Source organism: Homalodisca vitripennis, chromosome 4 (genome assembly GCF_021130785.1).
Source record: "Homalodisca vitripennis isolate AUS2020 chromosome 4, UT_GWSS_2.1, whole genome shotgun sequence".
Taxonomy (NCBI): domain Eukaryota; kingdom Metazoa; phylum Arthropoda; class Insecta; order Hemiptera; family Cicadellidae; genus Homalodisca; species Homalodisca vitripennis.
In genome coordinates, this window is record NC_060210.1 from 44,830,472 (window position 1) to 44,851,402 (window position 20,931).

Consider the following 20,931-nt stretch of genomic DNA (forward strand, 5'->3'; position numbering starts at 1 on the left):
TACGGCCAAATACAAAATAATTGAATCGGAAAAAGTAAGCGCTCTGTGGTGTAATGGTAGCACATTCACCCGGCAAGTGAGAGATCCGGGTTCGAGTCCCGGCGGAGCAAGTACTTTTTGTGATTCAATGTTTATTGAAATTAAATAAGGCTATTGCCATTTATCCAGTTTAATGTAAATAAAAGTCGTTTGACAGGTATTTGGTCTTCCGATCATATGTTAGTTTGCTTATTTAAACGCATATGTGACAGATACGGCCAAATACAAAATAATTGAATCGGAAAAAGTAAGCGCTCTGTGGTGTAATGGTAGCACATTCACCCGGCAAGTGAGAGATCCGGGTTCGAGTCCCGGCGGAGCAAGTACTTTTTGTGATTCAATGTTTATTGAAATTAAATAAGGCTATTGCCATTTATCCAGTTTAATGTATATATATATATATATATATATATATATATATATATATATATCGCCTATATCCAAATTTACATTTAATTGCATTGTATATTTTTATGCAATAAATATTCAATATATAATACTCCTAATGTACATGCTTATCGCATATTTAAAGAATATTCAGCTTTTGAATAATATCTAAAGTTATGGAAACTTCATAAAATTATGTACAGTTTTTAACGGAATGTTGAATCCTATAAGTTACTGACAGATTTTAATGACCGGTAAAACTATTTTATTATATCCTCAATTAAAGTAAATGTTCATAAAATATACAGGTTGGTCGTAAAAGAAACTTTTATTAACATAAAACTTCAAATTTTAAATTATGTAAATGAGGTTTATTAATTTTTTATTTTTTGTTCGCCCTCTTCTTGTATAACATCTGGATTAATGAGATCAATTGTAAAAAGATTACTTGTTTCCAGAGATTGCTGAAAAATGGAAAATACAATCCTGAATTTCAGATAAAACATTATAACATTCAAAGGGTATATGAATTTTCTACTTGAAAACTTTTTCCTTTTTATTGTATTTTTTATCTATCATGATAATAAAATATTCTAAGAGGAACAAATTTTGTATGTTAACAAGTAATCCTAAGTTAATTCAGAAGAATGAATTACTTTTTTCGTCTCATAAGAAAAACTTTTAAGTAGCTGAATATTTAATTTTCGATAAACAACAGACTCCTTTGGATGAATATATTGTAAAAAAGAAGAATCAGCCGAACTCTATATATAATGCATATAACAGATGCAAGACGAGGTATCAGTTCAATGATGAGATTTATACTAGGAGAAAATTGGAAGAGTATTGTTTTCCTACTGTAGTGACAGATTCAAAACGGTTCGTTTTTACTTAATTATTAATTAATAAATCAAACTATGCATCTACAACTTATTTAAAAACAAAAATGCCTGACAAAGGGATGGCCAATTGGACTGTTATTTCAAGAAGTGAATGAATGTACCTTATCTTACAATGATTCAGCGTTATTTTAGGAAGTGGTAAATTCAAGACTCTTCCTAATTAACACTTTATCATTTTTTCAAGAAATATCTAGCTATGTACTTTTTACTTAAAGAAGTCTCTAACGAAATATTACTGTGATTATGTAAAAGTATGTAATATTTAATAACATTAGGCACAACTAAATAACAGAACAGATTTAAATATTGGCGATGAAATAAAGTCTAATTGTCTCTCATACCGCGAAAGGGAAGAAACTGGAGCACCACCAGGAATAGAATTCAATACCGACATTGTTAACTCGAGTGTACATATGAAAAATCCGTACCGGGGCTAGGGTCACTCGACTGGTGACATGAGGGCAAAGTGGATCGGTTCCCAGTCGTATGGAAATTGAATATGTTTCCGTCATCTGATTGGCATTGCCCGTTAGAACTACAGATAAATCTAAGATGGCTAATCAGGATCCTGAAAATGTTTGGCGCAACTGGATTATTACGTAGGCCTGTTTTGTTGGTTCGCTCGTTAGTTAATAAGGGCATTGAGCTGAGTTTAAATTAACCTTCCTAATATAATAGGATAGGTCAACCTTGACGAGCAGAAAAATCAAGAGTCAAACTAGCGAAACCGCGACGTAAAATTCTGCGAATGTAACGAGCGTGGGTTCTGTTTGGGTGGGAACAGCTGAGCGCTCCTATCCTAGCAAGATGCTTGTCCTTCCGTCCGTCGGTGGGGGTGATTAGGAAGTCACCTTTAAGCCGTTGGCCCCTACGTTAAGTGTTTGAGAGGGCTTCTTAGCCCTAACTTCGCCTTACCAGGGGAGCTAAGGCTTTCTTTACTTTACTTTCTACATGATCCGTTTAGCAAAAAGAGAAATGGAATAGGGTTAATAAGGAAGCGGGCGTCCAAACGACAAGCGGCTAACGTTGGATATGCATTGTACACATTGAGTGAAGCAGAGTGTACCAAGCGCATACAGCCTTGCAAACACCTCTCAAAGCAACATGCTGTGTGATTAACAAATTTTACCCATTATACAGTACAATATGCCATACTTGACAACTGCTATCGTGATAGGTCTACTATGTTTTTTGTTCAGCAGTGTCCAGCTCACTTTAATGGCTAGGTAGTGAGGACCAGCTCAAATTGTTAGTACGAATAAAATGTACAAATCAGCATTAATTAGGATGCTTCGATCTGTTTCATGTACAGCAAGCGAATCAGCACCAGTCTGACTAACATCTTTCTCATCACCTTCAACGTGTACACATCCACACTTGAGTAAACGTCTTCTTTTGTTTATCAAGTTTATCAAACCAACTTCGTGTAGACATTTTATATCCAAATTATGTTTAGTAGAAGAATAATTTTGCTGGAGTATTGCTAACATTCTTCATTATATTGTTGCATGTGCAGTAATAGCGATTAAATAAATTAGTGTCTGTTGTTTTAAACATGAAATTATTAAAGACATTATAAACCAGTATACCTACAAAACGTACCTCTAAAATGTAAATTTCTAAGAAGTGCAAACTATGTTTATTTTCCAATCATCACGCACACACACAGACTTTGATGTTTTTTATTCCAGTGTGACAACTACAAGGATCGCAAGTGCAATAGACTATAACGTGCATAGGGTTATTGTCCATGCACCTCTTTTCTAAATGACGATGAATCAGTCATATTCCGCAGATAGTGCGGAAACTGTTTTAGGTAGGCAATATAAACTGTCCTATGGAGTTTCCTACTCATACGACGCAGAGCTGCTTATGACCAATACGTTTGCTATTTGTCTTACATTTGGTGTAGATTATTAGACTAGACGTTATTATTAGATTCTGTTTGTTATCAAAGACCACCCCTAAATTACTGCATTAGTCCACACAATTGGTAATTATGCAACAGCCACAGAACTTTGAATGTGGATCTTCGCAAAAATGCAATTGCAAGCATATCTTACCTACATCAAAATAAGGTCTAGAAAAATTTCTGAGTCTTTTACGACGAATCGGTGAAGTGACAATATCTATATTATGATAACACTATTTTTGCTTTTTACAAGTGGAGAGATGCTCGTTAATACGTCTCATCTCACGTAAAGTCAAAGGACACCATAAAGTGATCGTCAGAGTATAAGCGCCCTCCACTAGTATAATGCTATACTATTATGCAGTATTATCCTGCAGCATGCTCGTCAACAGCCCCACCAGTAATAGAGAGTGTTGGGGGCCTAGGGTTGTTATTGTACGGGTGGTGACGAAATCTTCTTGTGCCCCACCAAACAAAGATTATGTGAAATTTGTCTGGAGGTCTCTTACATCCTGTGATCTGAAAACGACGACTGCAGATACGTGGCATAAAGTTCTTTCTTCGTCTTTCGCCCTCCGACAGACAGTCTGCATGGCCTTCTTTCGACGACAGCCAACGCACTATCGACATATTAGGAACACAGTGACACCGGTTTTAAAACATTATTTTTGTCAAGAATTACTACGTGTCATACAATAAAGTTTTTGGACAACCATTTCTTCTTTCGTTTATTTCTAATCACATCTACACATACTTTTTGTTGTATTTCATTCAATTTTATCTAGTTTTGTTACGTCTAATGACTAATTAATTATCAAAACGTGCATTGGGTTATTTCAGACTCCATTTTGTTCATGCACTTATTTTCTAAATGAGGCGATATTTATATCATCGCGGCTAGTCGTTGATGACGAATCAGACATATGTTTGTCAAATTAAACATTTTCACGTAAACCTTCTTCCTGTATTCTGAAAAATCCGGAGTTCAGAAACACTAAGTAAATCATAAGTCTAGTCCGGTCAGTTTGAACTATGAATGAATTTAGTATCTGGTAGTATTTGCATTTTTCCGAATTTATCAGAAATATCGTAGTCAAAAAAATTGTGAATGTAACAACATCTAAAGGATTAGCCAAAATTTCTGTTTGTTTCCAGATGTATACCTTTTGTCATAACAGTCTTAGTGTTACTCTAGATTAGATCGTATTGTTTACATTTTTACAAAGCTTACTTGGTTTTCTACGAATTGTTCTTTAATATTCTTAAAATTCTAAAATTAAGACTTGAACAAAATTTGTGAATTATTCCAGTGTCATTGAAACTCAAGTAAAATCGTTATGTGTTACTTCTAGTAAAACAGAAGTCATATAATTTAGAAAATAGATTATTCTCTCACGCTTCTACTGCATTTGTAACTTTACAGCAGCACCCTGTTACCTTTTGTCAGAATATTGGTATTGTATTGTAATACTGTAATTCATATTAATTAATTACTAATTTATTACTCTGCATTAGTGTTTACCGTTAATGTAATTTACCCTGTATAAATTCTAAACATCACAAAATTTGGCATTAAAATACTAACTAGCACGCGATGTAAAGAGCAAAATATTTAGAGATGTTTTAAAGAAAATGTTTGTTTTAAACATTGATTGTGAAATGATTTCCGGAAGGATTTTGTTTATTTTTATTTAATCTGTAATGAGTGCATGGTTAAACTATTTACTTAATCTTTTCTTATACAGGGTGATTCATGAAGTTCTCCCCCCCACTTCTACAGCACATTTTTACTAGTAAAAATAATGAAAAAAATGTTATATAAACATAGGTCCGAAAACGCTTCGTTAGCGAGTTACAGCTAGCGAAAGATTTCGCCTGAATTCCTGGGTAAAGAGTAAAATAAAGCCATACTGAACTTTTGGAAAGGTTAATTAAGTAAGAAATATCGTGGAGATTCTTATGTATTTTTACCTGATAAAGCTAATAAAATAGGTTTCAGAACTGTACCTGTAGTAGTTTTTTGAGGGATTCAGGGTTAAATGCAAAAAAAATGGGGCACGAAACAATGTTTTTTTAAGTTTGATGTACAATAACTTTGTTTAAATTGGTAATAAATACATAAAATCAACAAACATTAATTGTAGAGAATTTAATTCTGAGAAAATTGATATAATCAAAGTCTAAAATAAAACAGAAATAAGTACCAAAAAATCGATTTTATTCAGTATAATACAATACATTACTAGTTGTAAAGAAATACCGTACGGTATTTAGTTAAAATAAAACAAAAATAAAATGTTTGTTCCTTAATGATGAGATAAATTGAGAAAAACAAGATTAACTGTTAAATAAATTTGTTTGTAAATAAAAATATCATGTTTTATTACGTTGTATTTTTTTTAATAAAAATTTACATCAAATGTTCGAAAATAAATGAAGCAAACATTTTCCCATTATTGTTTACTAATCATCGAAATGCAGTTTTTTGTTTTATTAATTTCTAAGTTGGTAACGCACGAATAACAGCTGATCAACAATGGTATTCTGTACTGTTACGTTAGAACTGTGTATTAGTGGTGTTTTGCAAGCTACAGCAGGAGATCGGGTTCTGTGAATCGTGTTATTAAATGCAATTTTTCTGTGAGTTATAATTCGATTGTTTATTCAGCGAAAATATGCCTTACTTATTTACATCAGAGGAATACGCTGATAAGGTTTTATTTTGGGTTACTGTAATGGTAATGCTAGAGCTGCTGTAGAAGAATATGAACTACGTTACCCTAATAGGAGGATTCCAGATACCAAAACAATTTCAGGAACTTTTCGTACTCTTCGGGAAACAGGATCACTACCAAGTACTAGAACCAATTATGAACGAGCTGTCCAACTTGATGATGATATTGTTATTATGCTGTTCATCGCAGTCCAGGTGTAAGTACACGACGTATTTCTAGGCGGATAGGGAGTTTCGCAGCAGTCAACGGTGTGGAGGTCGCTTAATCGAAACAAATTTTATCCGTTTCATAAACAAAATGTTCAACATCTACAGCTAGGGGATGGTCCGCTTCGCTTGGAGTTTTGCAACTTTTTTAATATTAATAATCAACTCTACAAGCGTATTTTATTTACGGATGAGGCACAATTCACTTGGGATGGTGTCAATAACTTGCACAATGAACACTCATGGGCAGAAGAAAATCCACATGAGGTAGTGGAACAGAACTTTCAACACCGATTTAGCGTCAATGTCTGGTGTGGCCTTTTGCACAATGGGCTGATTGGACCTTTCATATTACCTGGACGCCTAAATGCTGAGTTCTATTTGCATTTCCTTCAAGAAGAGTTGCCGCAGCTGTTAGAGAATGTTCCTTTACATCTCAGACAAAATTTGTACTTCCAGCATGACGGAGCACCTCCCCACTTTTCACGTGCCGTTTCTGCTTACTTAAATCATCAATTTCCTGGACACTGGATTGTCGTGGAGGGCCTCACCCTTGGCCACCAAGATCACCAGATCTATCTCCATTGGATTATTGCATCTGGGGATGGATGAAAGACATTGTATACAAGACAAAAGTGAATTCTCGTGATGAATTAATTGGCCCGTATTATGGATTCGGCTGTGCAGATACAGGCAAAATGTATGGCCTCATTTTCAAAATCTATTATAAAAAGGTGGTACGGTTGGCCCAACCTGATTAATTTTGCTTAAAAACTAGTAATGTATACTGAATAAAATCGATTTTTTGGTACTTATTTTCTGTTTTATTTTAGACTTTGATTATTAACAATTTTTCTCAGAATTACAATTAATGTTTGTTGATTTTATGTATTTATTACCAATTTAACAAAGTTATTGTACACAAACTTAAAAAAACATTGTTTTGCCCCATTTTTTTTTGCATTTAACCCTGAATCCCTCAAAAACTACTACAGGTACAGTTCTGAAACCTATTTATTAGCTATCCACGATATTTCTTAATTAACCTTTCCAAAAGTTCAGTATGGCTTTATTTTACTCTTTACCCAGGAATTCAGGCGAAATCTTTCGCTAGTAACTCGCTAACGAAGCGTTTTCGGACCTATGTTTATATAAATTTTTTTCATTATTTTAACTAGTACAATGTGCTGTAGAAGTGGGGGGAGAACTTCATGAATCACCCTGTATTCAACTTGAGTCAAAAATATAAGTATTAACAAGATCTTGTAATTCACCAGCCACAAAACTAATATTAATTTATGTCATAGTCATATAAGTAATTTCCAAATCTCTATAAACCAATTGCTTATATTTACCTGTTGGTTTCTGGGATCGTCAATATACTGCTCCTCATTGGCTTTAAAAGATTTCAGCCTCAACGATCGCTTACGTCTCGAAGCACCTGGTCTGTTAGATACATTGATTGTTACTTCATAGAAAAATGGCTTCTAAATCTGTGTCTGCTTTTATCGAACATTTAGGCTTCTTCGCCCTCTAGCTTCCTACCTGTGAAGATTTCTAGCTTCTAAAGCTCCGGAAATACGGGAATTCTGTTAATCTTAGATACTTTCCAACTTTTGGGAGTTGCAATGCTGTAGTTTCTTTTACTCAATACTGTATCATGACCTCAGGGAATCCCCGATCTATAATTCATAGCTTTAAGTAGATTCCAAAACTCTTAGGAGCTTCCCGTATAGAAGCTTTTATCGTCGAAGCTTCCAGATTTTATAGAGAACGCGATCTCTGGGATCGGCTTCTGGATACTCCCGTTATTTGGATGTCCTTGGCCTCCACGACTTCAAGCTTTTAATTGTGCTTAGATTTCCGGATTTCTTTAGATCTAGAAGCTTCTGGTCTCTGGAAGCCCTTCCTAAATGGAAGATTAAAAAATTTAAAACTTTCTTGACTGTATAATTCTTCTAATCTCTATTACTATTCGTTTTCGGCCCATGGTGCTCATAGCCTCTTGACATTACCAATCTTTAGCGCTAAAGGATGCCTACGTCTCAGGAAGCTCCCAGTGCATAGGAGCTTCCATTCTTTATAGAGCTATGGAAAAACAATCATGTATTTGGGATATCCCGAAATGAGGAAGCTGTAGGCATCTGGCAGATGTTTAAAATTCCCAACCTCTTGGAACTCACGGTGAGCTAGTAGCACTCACTCTATGGATGCTTTCTGAGAACTTCCAGCCAATAAAACCTTCTTACAATAGTCCATACGAAATAGTATCTACTATTAACAAGGTGCCTTCTTAACATTTACTCTTGCAAGTAAAATCAAAACATTTTGCCAAGAAATCCAACATGCATATAAAATTACAAATCCTACCCTAATTCATTATTTGTTTACAGTCATCATATTTTAAAATTAAATTTATTTTACATAAATATTTATTTTTATCCTGTGTACGTGATACAACTGTCTTCGCCAAACTTATGTCTATTACCTAAAGGTGTTTGTTTGATTAATCAACTCATCACATAATTATTACAATCTTCTAAATTACACAGCAATTTTGATTTCAATCCATTTTTGTTACACATCGTTTACAGGATATATTCACCCAGATTCGAGAAATATGATCATAGTAGATTAATGTTTAGTCCGGATTCAGATTCGTTTAATTTACAACAATTTCTGCAGATAAGATAGCTCCTATCGACAGTCACTTTACAATACATTAGTCTTATCAGTGCAAGCCATGTTCCAACCCCTATCGATTTCTTATCGTTAGGTGTAATAAAAAACAGTTCCACAGCTGTCCCAAGTGTAAACTGTCGCTATATGTCTTGAAATCCAGTTGCCTTTGTTTTTTGCAAGTATTAGTTATGCAGGTACTCGCTGAAAAAGCACAAATAAAATATAAACTATAAATGTTTAAATAGTTCAAATATAGTCTAGGCATAAGCACGTTAAGAATTGTCTTTTGGCAAAACAACAATGCAACTTAGTGCTCTTTCCATTTTGTTAGAGAAAGTACAAATTACAAGATTTATTTTATATACCAATCAGGATAACATAAAGGTTGGTAAGAATTTTATAGTTTTTATATCTATACTTAATGGTTAGGTTTTAGAACTAAATGTTGTTGAACATAGGGCACAAATATTGTTCATAAGTTCATAAGTGTTCATATACGTTTGATCTATATCAAATCATATAGCATTTATTTCTCTCAGCAATACAGATTCAAAACTATGTTTGACCGAGCATTAGCGAAGTATATCACTCAGGGTGTGAGCTAAACTTCTATTCTGTCTGCCTAACCACACAACATCTCGAGAACGGGTGAGCTATATATCGTATATAATCATTTTTCTTCGTCAATAGCTTATGTTAGCTCATTATCCAGTTTACTAGCTCGTTCAAACCGTTTCCAAATCCAAACTCGATTGCACCATCTCCGTGGTTCAATAATAAGGAGTACATATAATGCTTCAATTCTCGCTTAGATGAATACACATGTAGTGTAAAAGAAATGCAAATAGACAGATTATTAGGCTTTAAAGACACGATTAAATGTTACAAACATTGATAATTTCCGTTGCTATATTGATAAAAAGCAATAGCAATAGCATAGATACTTCCTTCTCCCACTCATGCCATCATGTACGATTTTGCTTGTTTATGACACGGTTGCTGCACAGTGAAGCTCAGTTTCTATTGCTTGCGATGGTTCGCTCTTACACAATAATTTTCGATTGGTGTTGAATTTTAGGTCAAGGTCCTTGTTGATAACACAAGTTTGGCTTTAGTGAGATCAGCGCCATGTTTTATCAACCTGCACCATAATCTTATTTTAAAATTTAACAATTAATGAAGAGAGCATAACTCGACTTGTGTATAACTAATAACAATGGAAACTGTTGTACTCGTATTAGACACATTTTGATATTTTAAAGTAATAGTTATGAACATCACTGTCGGCACAAAATGTAAAACTATTACGAAGATAGTGAAACAGACTCTCAAATGTTGTTATACTAAAACAAGTGTTAATTGATAATAAAAATAGGATAAAACTAATAGACATTGTGTGTTCTGCAGAATGGCAAAGTGTCATTTAAAATGTTTATTCAAACGTCCATTAGCGTTTTAGTATTGGCAAATGATGGGTGTTCCAGTACGGGAATATTTAAATATTATTCTACTCTGCACAGGAAAAGAAGCTAACGAATCTTCTCATTGCGCCTAATCCTGAGAAGACCTTTGCACTGCATCCTTTATTCAGGATGAGTACAGTTGGGGCAAGGGCCGCTTCATTTCGAGGTCTCATGTTACACCCACATAAAGAGGAATGCATGAAGGTGCTCTATATCTCAGTTTTGTCACCTTGGAAGAAGGATAGGCTAGCTCTGTTAAGCTTCTTCCAGCCAAAACATGCGAGGGCTACTTAGTGTAGGTTCAAAAAGGGCAAATGCCATATGTGAAGATAAGATTAATAACTTATCTTCACATAGTACGAGACTACGATAGACGGTCTACTGTTATTCTAGTAGTTAATTAAGCAGATGATTTCAATTAAACTGAAGAACGAGAATGGATTTCGTAGAGAATCAAATTGCGTATTTTTGTTTTATTGTGTAAAAAAGTGTACTGATGGACATTGTACATTGTAATAATGGAAGAGTCAGTAACTGAGGTAATTGTTGCAGGCGGAAGCAGGACGAAGTGGAAGTCCTGGAAGAGACGATACGCCAGCGTTCAGAACAACAGAAGAAGGCTGGGGTCGAACTGGACGCAACGTGTCACATCTGCCTCAAGACCAAGTTCGCGGATGGCGTCGGTCACATGTGCAACTACTGCAACATCCGCTGCTGCGCGCGCTGTGGAGGAAAGGTCACACTGCGCTCCAACAAGGTAGGTCTTCTGTTACATACAATTTTGTGGCTAACGATCAGCCAAAAAATGGTAGAGTCCTATAAAGACTTTATAAATAGGATAAATTTGTTTGATAATGTTTTAGTTTCTTGGTTTGTTTACGTTAAATGATAATTTTTAAGTCGATATTAAGAAAATAAACTGGAATGTCGAGCCTTTCTAGGTTTCCATTGTCTAGAAACTCCTTTACTCAACTGCTAGTCATACTAAAAAACGTTTCAATCTTTCTCTCTCACCCATATCGGTAGGATCATGCGTAAGAACAAGCAGTTAAGCTCGTGTTATAACCTTTGTCCATACCTGGCTTGTGATCTTCATTTCGTTTCCAGTTGATTAGCCTGATGCGAAGAGTAGGACTGTATTAAAATTTATTTTTTGTAATACAATGTCCATACAACATAGCCAACTATATTTTCTCATTTTCCGAACTATAGTTTGTTTTCAATGTGTGACATCAATAAGGTCTATTATAAACCGTACTTGACATTTGAAGAAATCGACAAGAAACACGAGTATGAGTAATGTAACAGTGAGACTTACATAAACCTGTTTTTGGCCTACGGTGATTTAGAATACGTAGAACACACGGCCAAGAACGTGGCCAGGAAGTTTTTTTTTGGGGGGGGGGTCCAGACAACTGACATTTTCCCGTAATGGACAGAGAGTACGGCCCCAGTTTGGTTCTTAAAAAGTTCTTGTTCCGTTTCTTTGTTTAGAACGATCTTTCAGCAGTGCATGTCATTAACACTAAATTATTTAAATAGTAATAATCGTTTACTAAAAGAGTGATTGAATAATTTGAATATTTGGGGGATCCGGACCCCTTGGACCTCCTTGCTGCCTACGTCCTTGGTCTCAGCCTACCATCCGATGAATCCGATTTCGAATTCGGGTTCGAGTATGTCTTTTACTTGTACAGTAATGGTTAAATACGCTTAAAAAATTATAAAAATCACTAAAATAGTATAGCATGCACCTTTTTCCAAGAAAGTTGAAAATCTAAAACTCTTTCTGGGATATTTTTTTATTTTATTTTAATAAAGTAAGCTCACAAATCGTAACACACAATTTATTTTATTTTAAAAACTATCTAAGAAAATAATACAATACTGAAATAAGAGAGAGTTTGGGGCACAATACAGCTCCAGTGGAGTAAATATCTCGTATTGTAGTTTAGAATGAAATATCTATCAGCTTTACGTTTATTATTACCACACGTTAAGTTTTTGTTTTATCTCCATTAATCTTATAATAAAGTGTATAGATGTCATCCCATGATATTTTGATGTCAGTTTATGATCAATTCCAAAGCAAAAAAGGTAGTATGAAGACATATGGCTTTTGAAGTAATCTATTGTGACATTGAGGGTGTCTGCCATAAAGAGGATACTAGATTAATAAAATTTCTGTATGTTATGTAAACACAATTCCCCTATCTGATGGAAATTTAGAAATATTTACAACGAGCCCTATCTATGAAAATGAAAATGTTGCTTGAAATAAAAACACGCTGTTGATGAGGTGATTGATAAAGAAACCATTAAGAGTGGCGAAACAAATTTTGATAACGTAGAGAAGATGGGTGTAAAAAAGGATGAAACAGGTAATGATAGGTAACAAAAATGTAAAATGTAAAAATCTGTAAAACTTTTTCGGAATATTATAATATCTGTCATTCAAAATATAACTTAACGCGAAAATAATAAAACTATAAATTTCATGAAGCAGTGGAAAGAGGAAACATGTCATTGTTGGAAGAAAATCAGACGTAGCCTACAAATACCGTATGATCAAAATTTTCGATTCTTTGGAAGTGGCACTATAAAGTAAAAATAAGATTAGTTTGTATAGTATTAAAAGATTCATAAATTGAAAAAATAGAGGAAAATGCTGCAACTTACAAATATTGGTAAATTAGAGCTATACTAATTATTTCACAATATAAAAACAATCCTTTCCTAATTTGAGTTTCCGTCCAATTCTTTAAAGGAAATTAGAGAAATAAATTTACATACAACCATGTATATAAGGCTATGATTATGAAACTGGATATATTTGTAAGCAATAAAGAGCTGTATGGATTAAAGCAAGATTCTGGACACTAGAACAATAGATTAGATTCGGCTCTTTTCTTAATTAGAGAGGGTTTTTATAAAAATGATGCCAATTTAAGCCTGTCCGTAAAAATTATACCAGAAAAGATCACATTAACTATTAAAGAGCAGTGGTTTGATTGTTAAGTTTTATGGGAGTTCTGATAAAAACATTTTTTTTTGTTCTCTTAGGGCAAGAAGCTTATAAATTGGACTTAGTCCTATAAGAACCTTTGCGCTCCTTCCGGAGTGACTGGATGTGTAGGATGGGTAAGGTTAGAGTAGGGACCGTTTCCTATCGAGATCTATGAGGAAGAATTAGGGCACTAATCTCAAAGTCATGTCCCCATGGAAGAAGGGGGTACCAATTCTGAACCAGCCTCTCCAGTCAAATCAGACAGGGGGTTGCACACCCTTGTTGAGGCTAGCATGAACCTCTGATAGTTAGGAAACGAACCCCACCAAACTCCAACAGTCATCTCCCGCAGTAGACTTGACCTATCGAACTGTCCTTACACTCCAGAATCTCGACATTTGCGGTTAGTGATATGCCGCTCCTGGACATCCATAAGGTTGCCCAGATATAAGTAACACATAGGTTTTTGCTGTGCCCAGTGGTAGGTTCAACTGGAAGGTATAAACCAGGCAGAAGTTTATACTGTATTATATTATATGTATTATATTATATTTATACAGTTTTGATCAAACCCTGCTGGGTTTGATCAAAACTGGGATAACCGGAAATTTAATAGTATTTCATTGACTATGGATTTAGAACACTATCTTTACTCAGACAAGCACACTAGTCAAATAATAGTTTGGATAGAACAACTGTTAAATATTTCTACTGTAATTATTAGTAGAGTATTAATTTTTAATCGAGAAATTTAATATATTTTTAGAACATCCATATACTGCATTTAAACAATTGAAGTTCTTTGAGATCATTATAAAAGACCAGATATAAATCTCATTATAATAAAATAGCCTATACATAAAAAAGGAATGTACGAACCGTCAGTGGTGTATAAATCAATTATGATAATTTATTAGGAGAACTAAAATAGATTTGTAATGGTTTTTATTACAGAGATGCAACATCTTGATGAGCCAAAATTCAATAGTGACCTCAACTTACGAAATGTTCAAGTCGCGGCCTACTAAAGACTGTAAAGTATTGCAGAATTACAAAGAAGTCATTACAAGATTACCGACTTGCCCTTACTTCAGCTATGATCATTGTGTTAAATCTATTCACCATAATCATCCCACTTCGTTGAAAATAAACACCGAAAATAAGAGTCCTCGAAAAGGGAAATACTTCCGTCTATGGCGAGATATGCCTTACAATAGATAAAATGTCAAATAATAATAATAAATATTGAATTAGTAGTCTATTACCATACGACAAACATTGCAACAAAAAATCCAGAGGAATGAAGTTCTGAATCTGCAGAGCAAAACTGTTCCTGAGCGTTCCTTCACACGTTCCACTTTCTAAAACGCCTATCATAATATAATATTATTTAATATTTCATAAATCATAAAAAGTTTCAAGTCGAATCATATACATTAAATGTGTATGCTCAGAGAAACACTACTGTATATTCTCCATCAACAAGAATTGCTTATTTTACTCGATTATGTAACTAGATATTTCGTCACAAAAATAAGTGTCCATAAAATGATCACTTTAACTTGCTTGTCGACGTAACGCACTCTGTCACAGAGACGCACTCGACAGAGGCTAACTCATTTACCCTCCAATGGCCAGTCTAAACTACCCTAACTCAGTCAGCCCCTGAGTGCCCACTCTCCGTTGTTTTGGACTTTCCATGAGAAACTCAAAACTAACTCACGATAACTAACGATTATTCAATTTTCACAGCTGTAGGACTGAAAATGGTGAATCATGTTTCAGTTTTACCTTGTATGAATTTCGTACAGTGCACTAGAAACCATTGGTCAGTGAATAAACCATTTCGTATCTTCAGACGTAAATTTAGTGATTCAGTGGTTGAGTGGTCATTCTTTGAGCGTCAGCAAAGTCTACCACTCTAGGGCCTGAACATATTTGATTTTTGTCTGTCTGTCCGCACGATATATTGAGAAAGAACTGACCGCTTGACTTCTACGAGATGAGGAATATTGAATTTTATGATAGTCCTTGGGATTTGGCTGAGCACGATCGAACATGTGTATAATGAATTATTATGGGTGACCATGATGGCAATGAGAAAATCATTAAGTAAAAACATTGTCAAACAGACTCATGACATTTAACATGTCACGTTTGATGGATTGGTTAGTAAGACAATCGTTACATAAAATTGCCTTACCCAAAATACTTCGATACTATTTTGTATCAGTTTGTTTGTATAGAGAAAATATAAAGTTCGATGAGGGTGCATGTCCTTTTATGGGATTTTGTTTAGTGTTACCAAAGTTTTGCAAGCCAAGGCGATATCTTGTGAATTAAGTAAACCTGTAAACTTGAAAATTTTTATATTTTATGAGCTTTTACTTAGACTTTTGGCAAAAGTCATCTTCTGTGTGTTAATATGCCTGTATGTATGTTTTCCGTTGTATGTTTCAACAATGAATTAAGCTATGGACATGCAATGTTGCATGTAACGTAATTTCTACTTAGTTAAACATCATGTTTGATGATAGACAAGTCCCTTTATGGAATTTAGCTGAGCCTCCACGTAGCCTAACTATCCGCAGTATATGTCGAGAACGATTTCATGTGTAGATTTTAAGTTTGTATTGTGCACAAAACTCCATTTCTACATCGACAACAATAATTTGTATGAAGGTCTATCTATGGGATTTTATTGGGCATCATTCAAGCCTCACAGTCGCCTTTTTCTCTTCTGGGAACTGTACAACTCCATTTCTGTCTGACTCTCTACAATGAAATGTTGCATGCAACTTCAGCGAAGCCTGTTATGTAGTGTAGCGTGCTCCTACATTGTAATATTCAGGACGATGAATTCACAGTGTGAGATTTAAAGAAGCATAATTAAAAATTATTTACCATTTTAGATGAAAAATATCTTGTTAATTCAGCACTCTTGGGGAGAAGAGCATCCTTATTCTTCAAGAGAATGGTCTATTGCCAAGGACTTGAGCTTCAAGGGCTTATTGCGCACCCCACAAGTACAAAATAAAACCTCTGTTGTTCAGGAGTCCTAAAAACCGCCAAAACATCTGATAATAAGGTATCCCTGAGGAACACATACGAGTATATCATGAAGTCGTGCTTGTCCAAAATACCAATGATGGAGAAACAATCCTGAGATACCACAGGACAGTCAAAGCGCAAGTTTCATAGTTTCGTCTTGCCGTTGTTCACAATATCATTGTTGTCTATGACACATATGTGATTTTCTCTCTTCAGAGGTACAGATTATCTCTAAACAACACTATATGGATGTTTTTTTCAGATGTCAAAAATTATAAAGATCTCAATTCAATGTCAGGAAGGCTTGTCAAGAAATGCTTAAATCACATAATAAAATTTTTAATTACATTACCAAAATTTGTAATTCCATAAAGGAATCTATATGGCTTCTCAGGAATCCATTGCTACTCTTTAGGATTGAAGAAAAATCTTTATTTCAAGTGTAACTTAAATTTAAAAAAATGATGAGCAATAACTACCAACCAGTTTTGATTTTGCCAGTTCTGAGCAAAATATTTGAAAAAACTTAAATGAATCAGCTCTCAATTAACCAATTCTCGGATCCAGAAAGGCCAAATGTACGTACTATTTGTTTGTAGAGGGGTTGGAGAGCTGAATCCCACTTGCGTGTTTTTCGACTTATCTAAGGCTTTGTATTGACCTTGTCCCTGTTCTTGACAAGTTGGAGTCTCATATTATTAGAGCCATGTCTCTCTTGTGACTTGGTTCAATCGTAATCCCAAGGTGTCCAAATTCCAATCATGTTTTCAATTTAGGGCTAAAAAAGGATCCTTGAAAGGTCCATTATCAGACCGATGCTTTTTCTGCTCTATGTCAATAATATTAAATCATCACTAACGCAAGGAAGTCTACGTATCTCTGAATGGAAATTTCAAAATTAATCATGGAAAACTTTGTTGTTTGCCATTGTTTCCAACATTTTCATAGCTTAAATTATAAAACAAGTTCTTACAACAAGTGTTAGGTAGGTTAAAAACAATGTCCTGCCTTGATGTTGTTAGATACGATATAAAAAACTCATTCCTTGGAATTTACCTTAAGAAATGTAGCTCGAATTTTAAAATTGAATATTTAGATACCGTATACTATATTTCCACCAAATTAGCCTAGGAAATCTCTGTTTTGAAGACTATAGCCAAATATTATTATAATCAAACATTCTGATAATATTACGGCTCTTTTTATCCCTACCTTACCCTAGTTTTGGTACTGAGGAGGGCATTTGCAAACAATCAGTTTTTAAGGATGATCAAAAAGCCATCGATTCGAATCACCTACACCATGAAGCTGAGAGAACCACGCAGGCCAGTTTTCAAAGGATTACAACTATTATTTGTATGAAGATTCTATATTTTGGAAACGACGTTTAAATTGTACGTGAAATTCACTCATACGAAACTAGTATAAAGACAGGTATAAGTATCAGTATTAAAACACGGGACGGTAGGACATGTCTTTTCAGGTGTTCACTTCATCAACCAAAAAATCGAAAAAAATATGCCTACACTTGAAACTTTAAAATGAACGTTACGGCGGTATTAAACGCCAATGCACTTTAAGACGTAAACGTAAACGAGTTGTAGTACGTAAGACTTGTACAGCCGCGTAGTAATCAATAAGTAATTCCCAAATCAAAGAGAGATTATTGGTTCTTGCGAGTGTCTAAATTGTATAATGTGATGTTTGTTATACAAATTTACCTCACCCCTGCAACAAATACTAAGATATCGCCTGCTGATATCCACCCCCTATGATTAGTACCAATATCCTCGTCGCTCATGGAGAGAAGATCAGATATTATCCTACGTTACATGACTGTAGAACAAGCATACAGATCCGTAAACTTTGCACAAGTCTCCATTTTCTAGTGTGGTTAGTGTATATTCTGCTCGGTATAGCTCAGATGGTTACACACCCGAACATTCTTTGAAGTGGGCGAGGTACTGTCATGTTTGATACTGTTCCAAAGTTTGCCAAAGAATCACCTTCTGAACGTAACATGATTTTTCCGGATATTTGCCATCAGTCATTACTACAAACAATCAGCAACACCCACAACCATTAGCCTCCTTCACAATTCTACCCGCAGTACTAGTAACGTGATCATGGTAAACAATTCAAGCTGGTGGGAGTGGGTTGCTTCCCTTAAAACTGAGTCTCCCTAGGATCTGTTAAGTGAAAACGTTTGGGCTAGTGGTTTGGGAAAGATTATAAGCAAGATCATCGCCCTGAATCACTATGCTAATTTTAATGTCTGCTGCACCCAGAAGCCAGAATCAATTACGATTTCAAAAGATAAGATTAAAACAGCACTACAAAATCAGCGCTTGGAAGATTTGGAAAGCTCCTTTGATGATCAGACAGTACATTCTCTGTATGCTAACCACTGCCATCTTAACCCCAAACTTGGTCATTGGAACACGATTGCGAACGTTAAAACAGGCCTCAAGTTCCCAAACCATCTGTCCTTATTAGCAATCCTGTTCAAACGTTAAACATGACCAGTCCAGTTCATGGGCCGTGGTGTTATACTTGCAAGTTACAAGAATGACATTATAATCTGCATAGCTATGTGGAAAATTGCTTCTATTGTTAACAAGTAATCCACCGCCATGTTCCTCATACTACTTATGCAAGAAACGTTTGCAGAATAAAACTAATGCTGCGCCGCCTTAGTGGCCTGTTTTATGTATTTATTCCTCCTACTAGATGACAGATGACTAGGTGATCTTGATGACAGATCATGCATAATCATCCATTGGAGTAGATACAGAATGATCATCTATAAGAAGAATGGGTCTAAATGAAGAAGATCCTCGCTTTCTATCCGGAGACTCTGGTCCTTAACACAATTCCCACCATTCTATGTAAAAAACACTTGAGGAGGTCCGCTGATTCTTTCTCGGCCTATAGGGAAGATCTCGATGGATCGGATAAGGGTTTTGTAGCCCCATCGATTGTAATCCCGGCCTCTTGTGCACTTTACAATTTTCGAGGTTAAAGGAAAATATTTCCCTCAGTAGTCCAGTTTAATGACGAAATCTCGGGTATTTTATATAGAGGTGGAATTGGGCAATTGGATAGAGAGAATAGAATCTTTCCCAAAGTGATTTAATGGATGCTTGTGATTTTTTCTATCATACACCCAGTAATAACTGCAATCGAAGTTTTGAATGGAGTTTGAAGACCACGTGGTTTCTAGCAAGGCCGCTAGTTGTACGGAGAAACGATGTAACTTGTCCCTTTAAGCCCATCTTATCGTATGAAGCTTAAGTGGTCGAGACCAGCAGTGAGGCGACGCGGACGAAAGAACTAATTTAGTTAAAAAGACTCTTTAGTTATATGACTATGGATACAGAGGACCCCAGAATAAAAATTAAGCAGAATTGAAGCGGTTAAGAAATCCCCAATCATCCCTAAGTAGTGGGTTATTTATTTGATTATTGCGTCAAATCAAACTTCAACACTCAATTCCAATAAAAGTAAACTGTATGGAATTGGAGACGATGCTTTCAAATAGCTTGAATCTTTTTGTAGTTGTAGGGCACAGGTAATAAATGTTAATTGTGAACATAGTGGTAAATCAAATTTAAGACACGGCATTGCGCAGGGGGGAGTGTTGGCCCCCCTTATGTTTATAATATTTGTAAATGAGCTACTAAGTATTCCACTAAACTCCTCAATATTTGCTTATGCTGATGACACAGCCAAAGGTTGATCTGCTTATTACAGAAAACCCCTGAAACATGAAGTATCTCAGGACCTGTCTATTTCTAAATGGCTAGTTCAGAATAAATTAATTATTAACAGTAGCAAGTCCAAATGTTTATTACTTAATGAAGAGATACAAACTGCGAGTAATTGCAAATAGAGAACGATTTTTATAGTCATACACACTTGTGTCTGTATGGGTGAGTGTGTGAGAGGATTAAAGTTGTAAATAGTGTAATACGTAAGATTAGTAACTGATAGAAACGTTTATGTGAATTATCTCGTCGCAAACTAAGGATAATTAAGGAAATTTCTAATTCCGCGGCATTTGAGGAACCTATATTTCTCATGGTTTGAAAGTACGGTGAAATATAGGATTATCCATTATGGTGATACTTACGAAACAATTTTGAAACAGATGATATTATTTAAAACAGTTACTACGCAACAAGATCATCTAAAAACATTTGATAGAGTTTCAAATCTTTGCAAACAAGAACATATTCTGACATTTTTTCGGTTATATAAGTTGAGACTCTCTTTTGTTTTAAAGAGATATGAAGGAAACAGTTTTGTTATTCAGGAATAAAAGGTTTTAACGAATTTTTATCACATTTTAGAAGTTATATATTAATGGAGCGGAAACCTAAATTCAAAATGAAAGTTTTAGAATACATTAACATTCGATCATAATAGGCCTATACTGTTTATATTATTTATACAATTTAATAAGCTATTCTGCTTGTTAAATTGTTGTGCTTGTTGATTTATAGATTATTTTATAGATTTTTATATAGATTTAGTATTAACAGAAA

The 20,931-nt window shown here is 34.8% G+C and overlaps 1 protein-coding gene across 9 annotated transcripts in view; it reads left to right on the plus strand.

Moving 5' to 3' along the window:
- LOC124359254 (regulating synaptic membrane exocytosis protein 2) overlaps positions 1–20,931 on the plus strand; it is a 206,148-nt gene that overhangs the window by 20,241 nt on the left and 164,976 nt on the right. For all 9 annotated transcript variants that reach the window (XM_046811843.1, XM_046811844.1, XM_046811846.1 and 6 more), the window contains exon 2: positions 10,879–11,083. In XM_046811843.1, the coding sequence (XP_046667799.1) occupies positions 10,879–11,083 (205 nt within the window). The remainder of the gene's footprint in view (positions 1–10,878; positions 11,084–20,931) is intronic.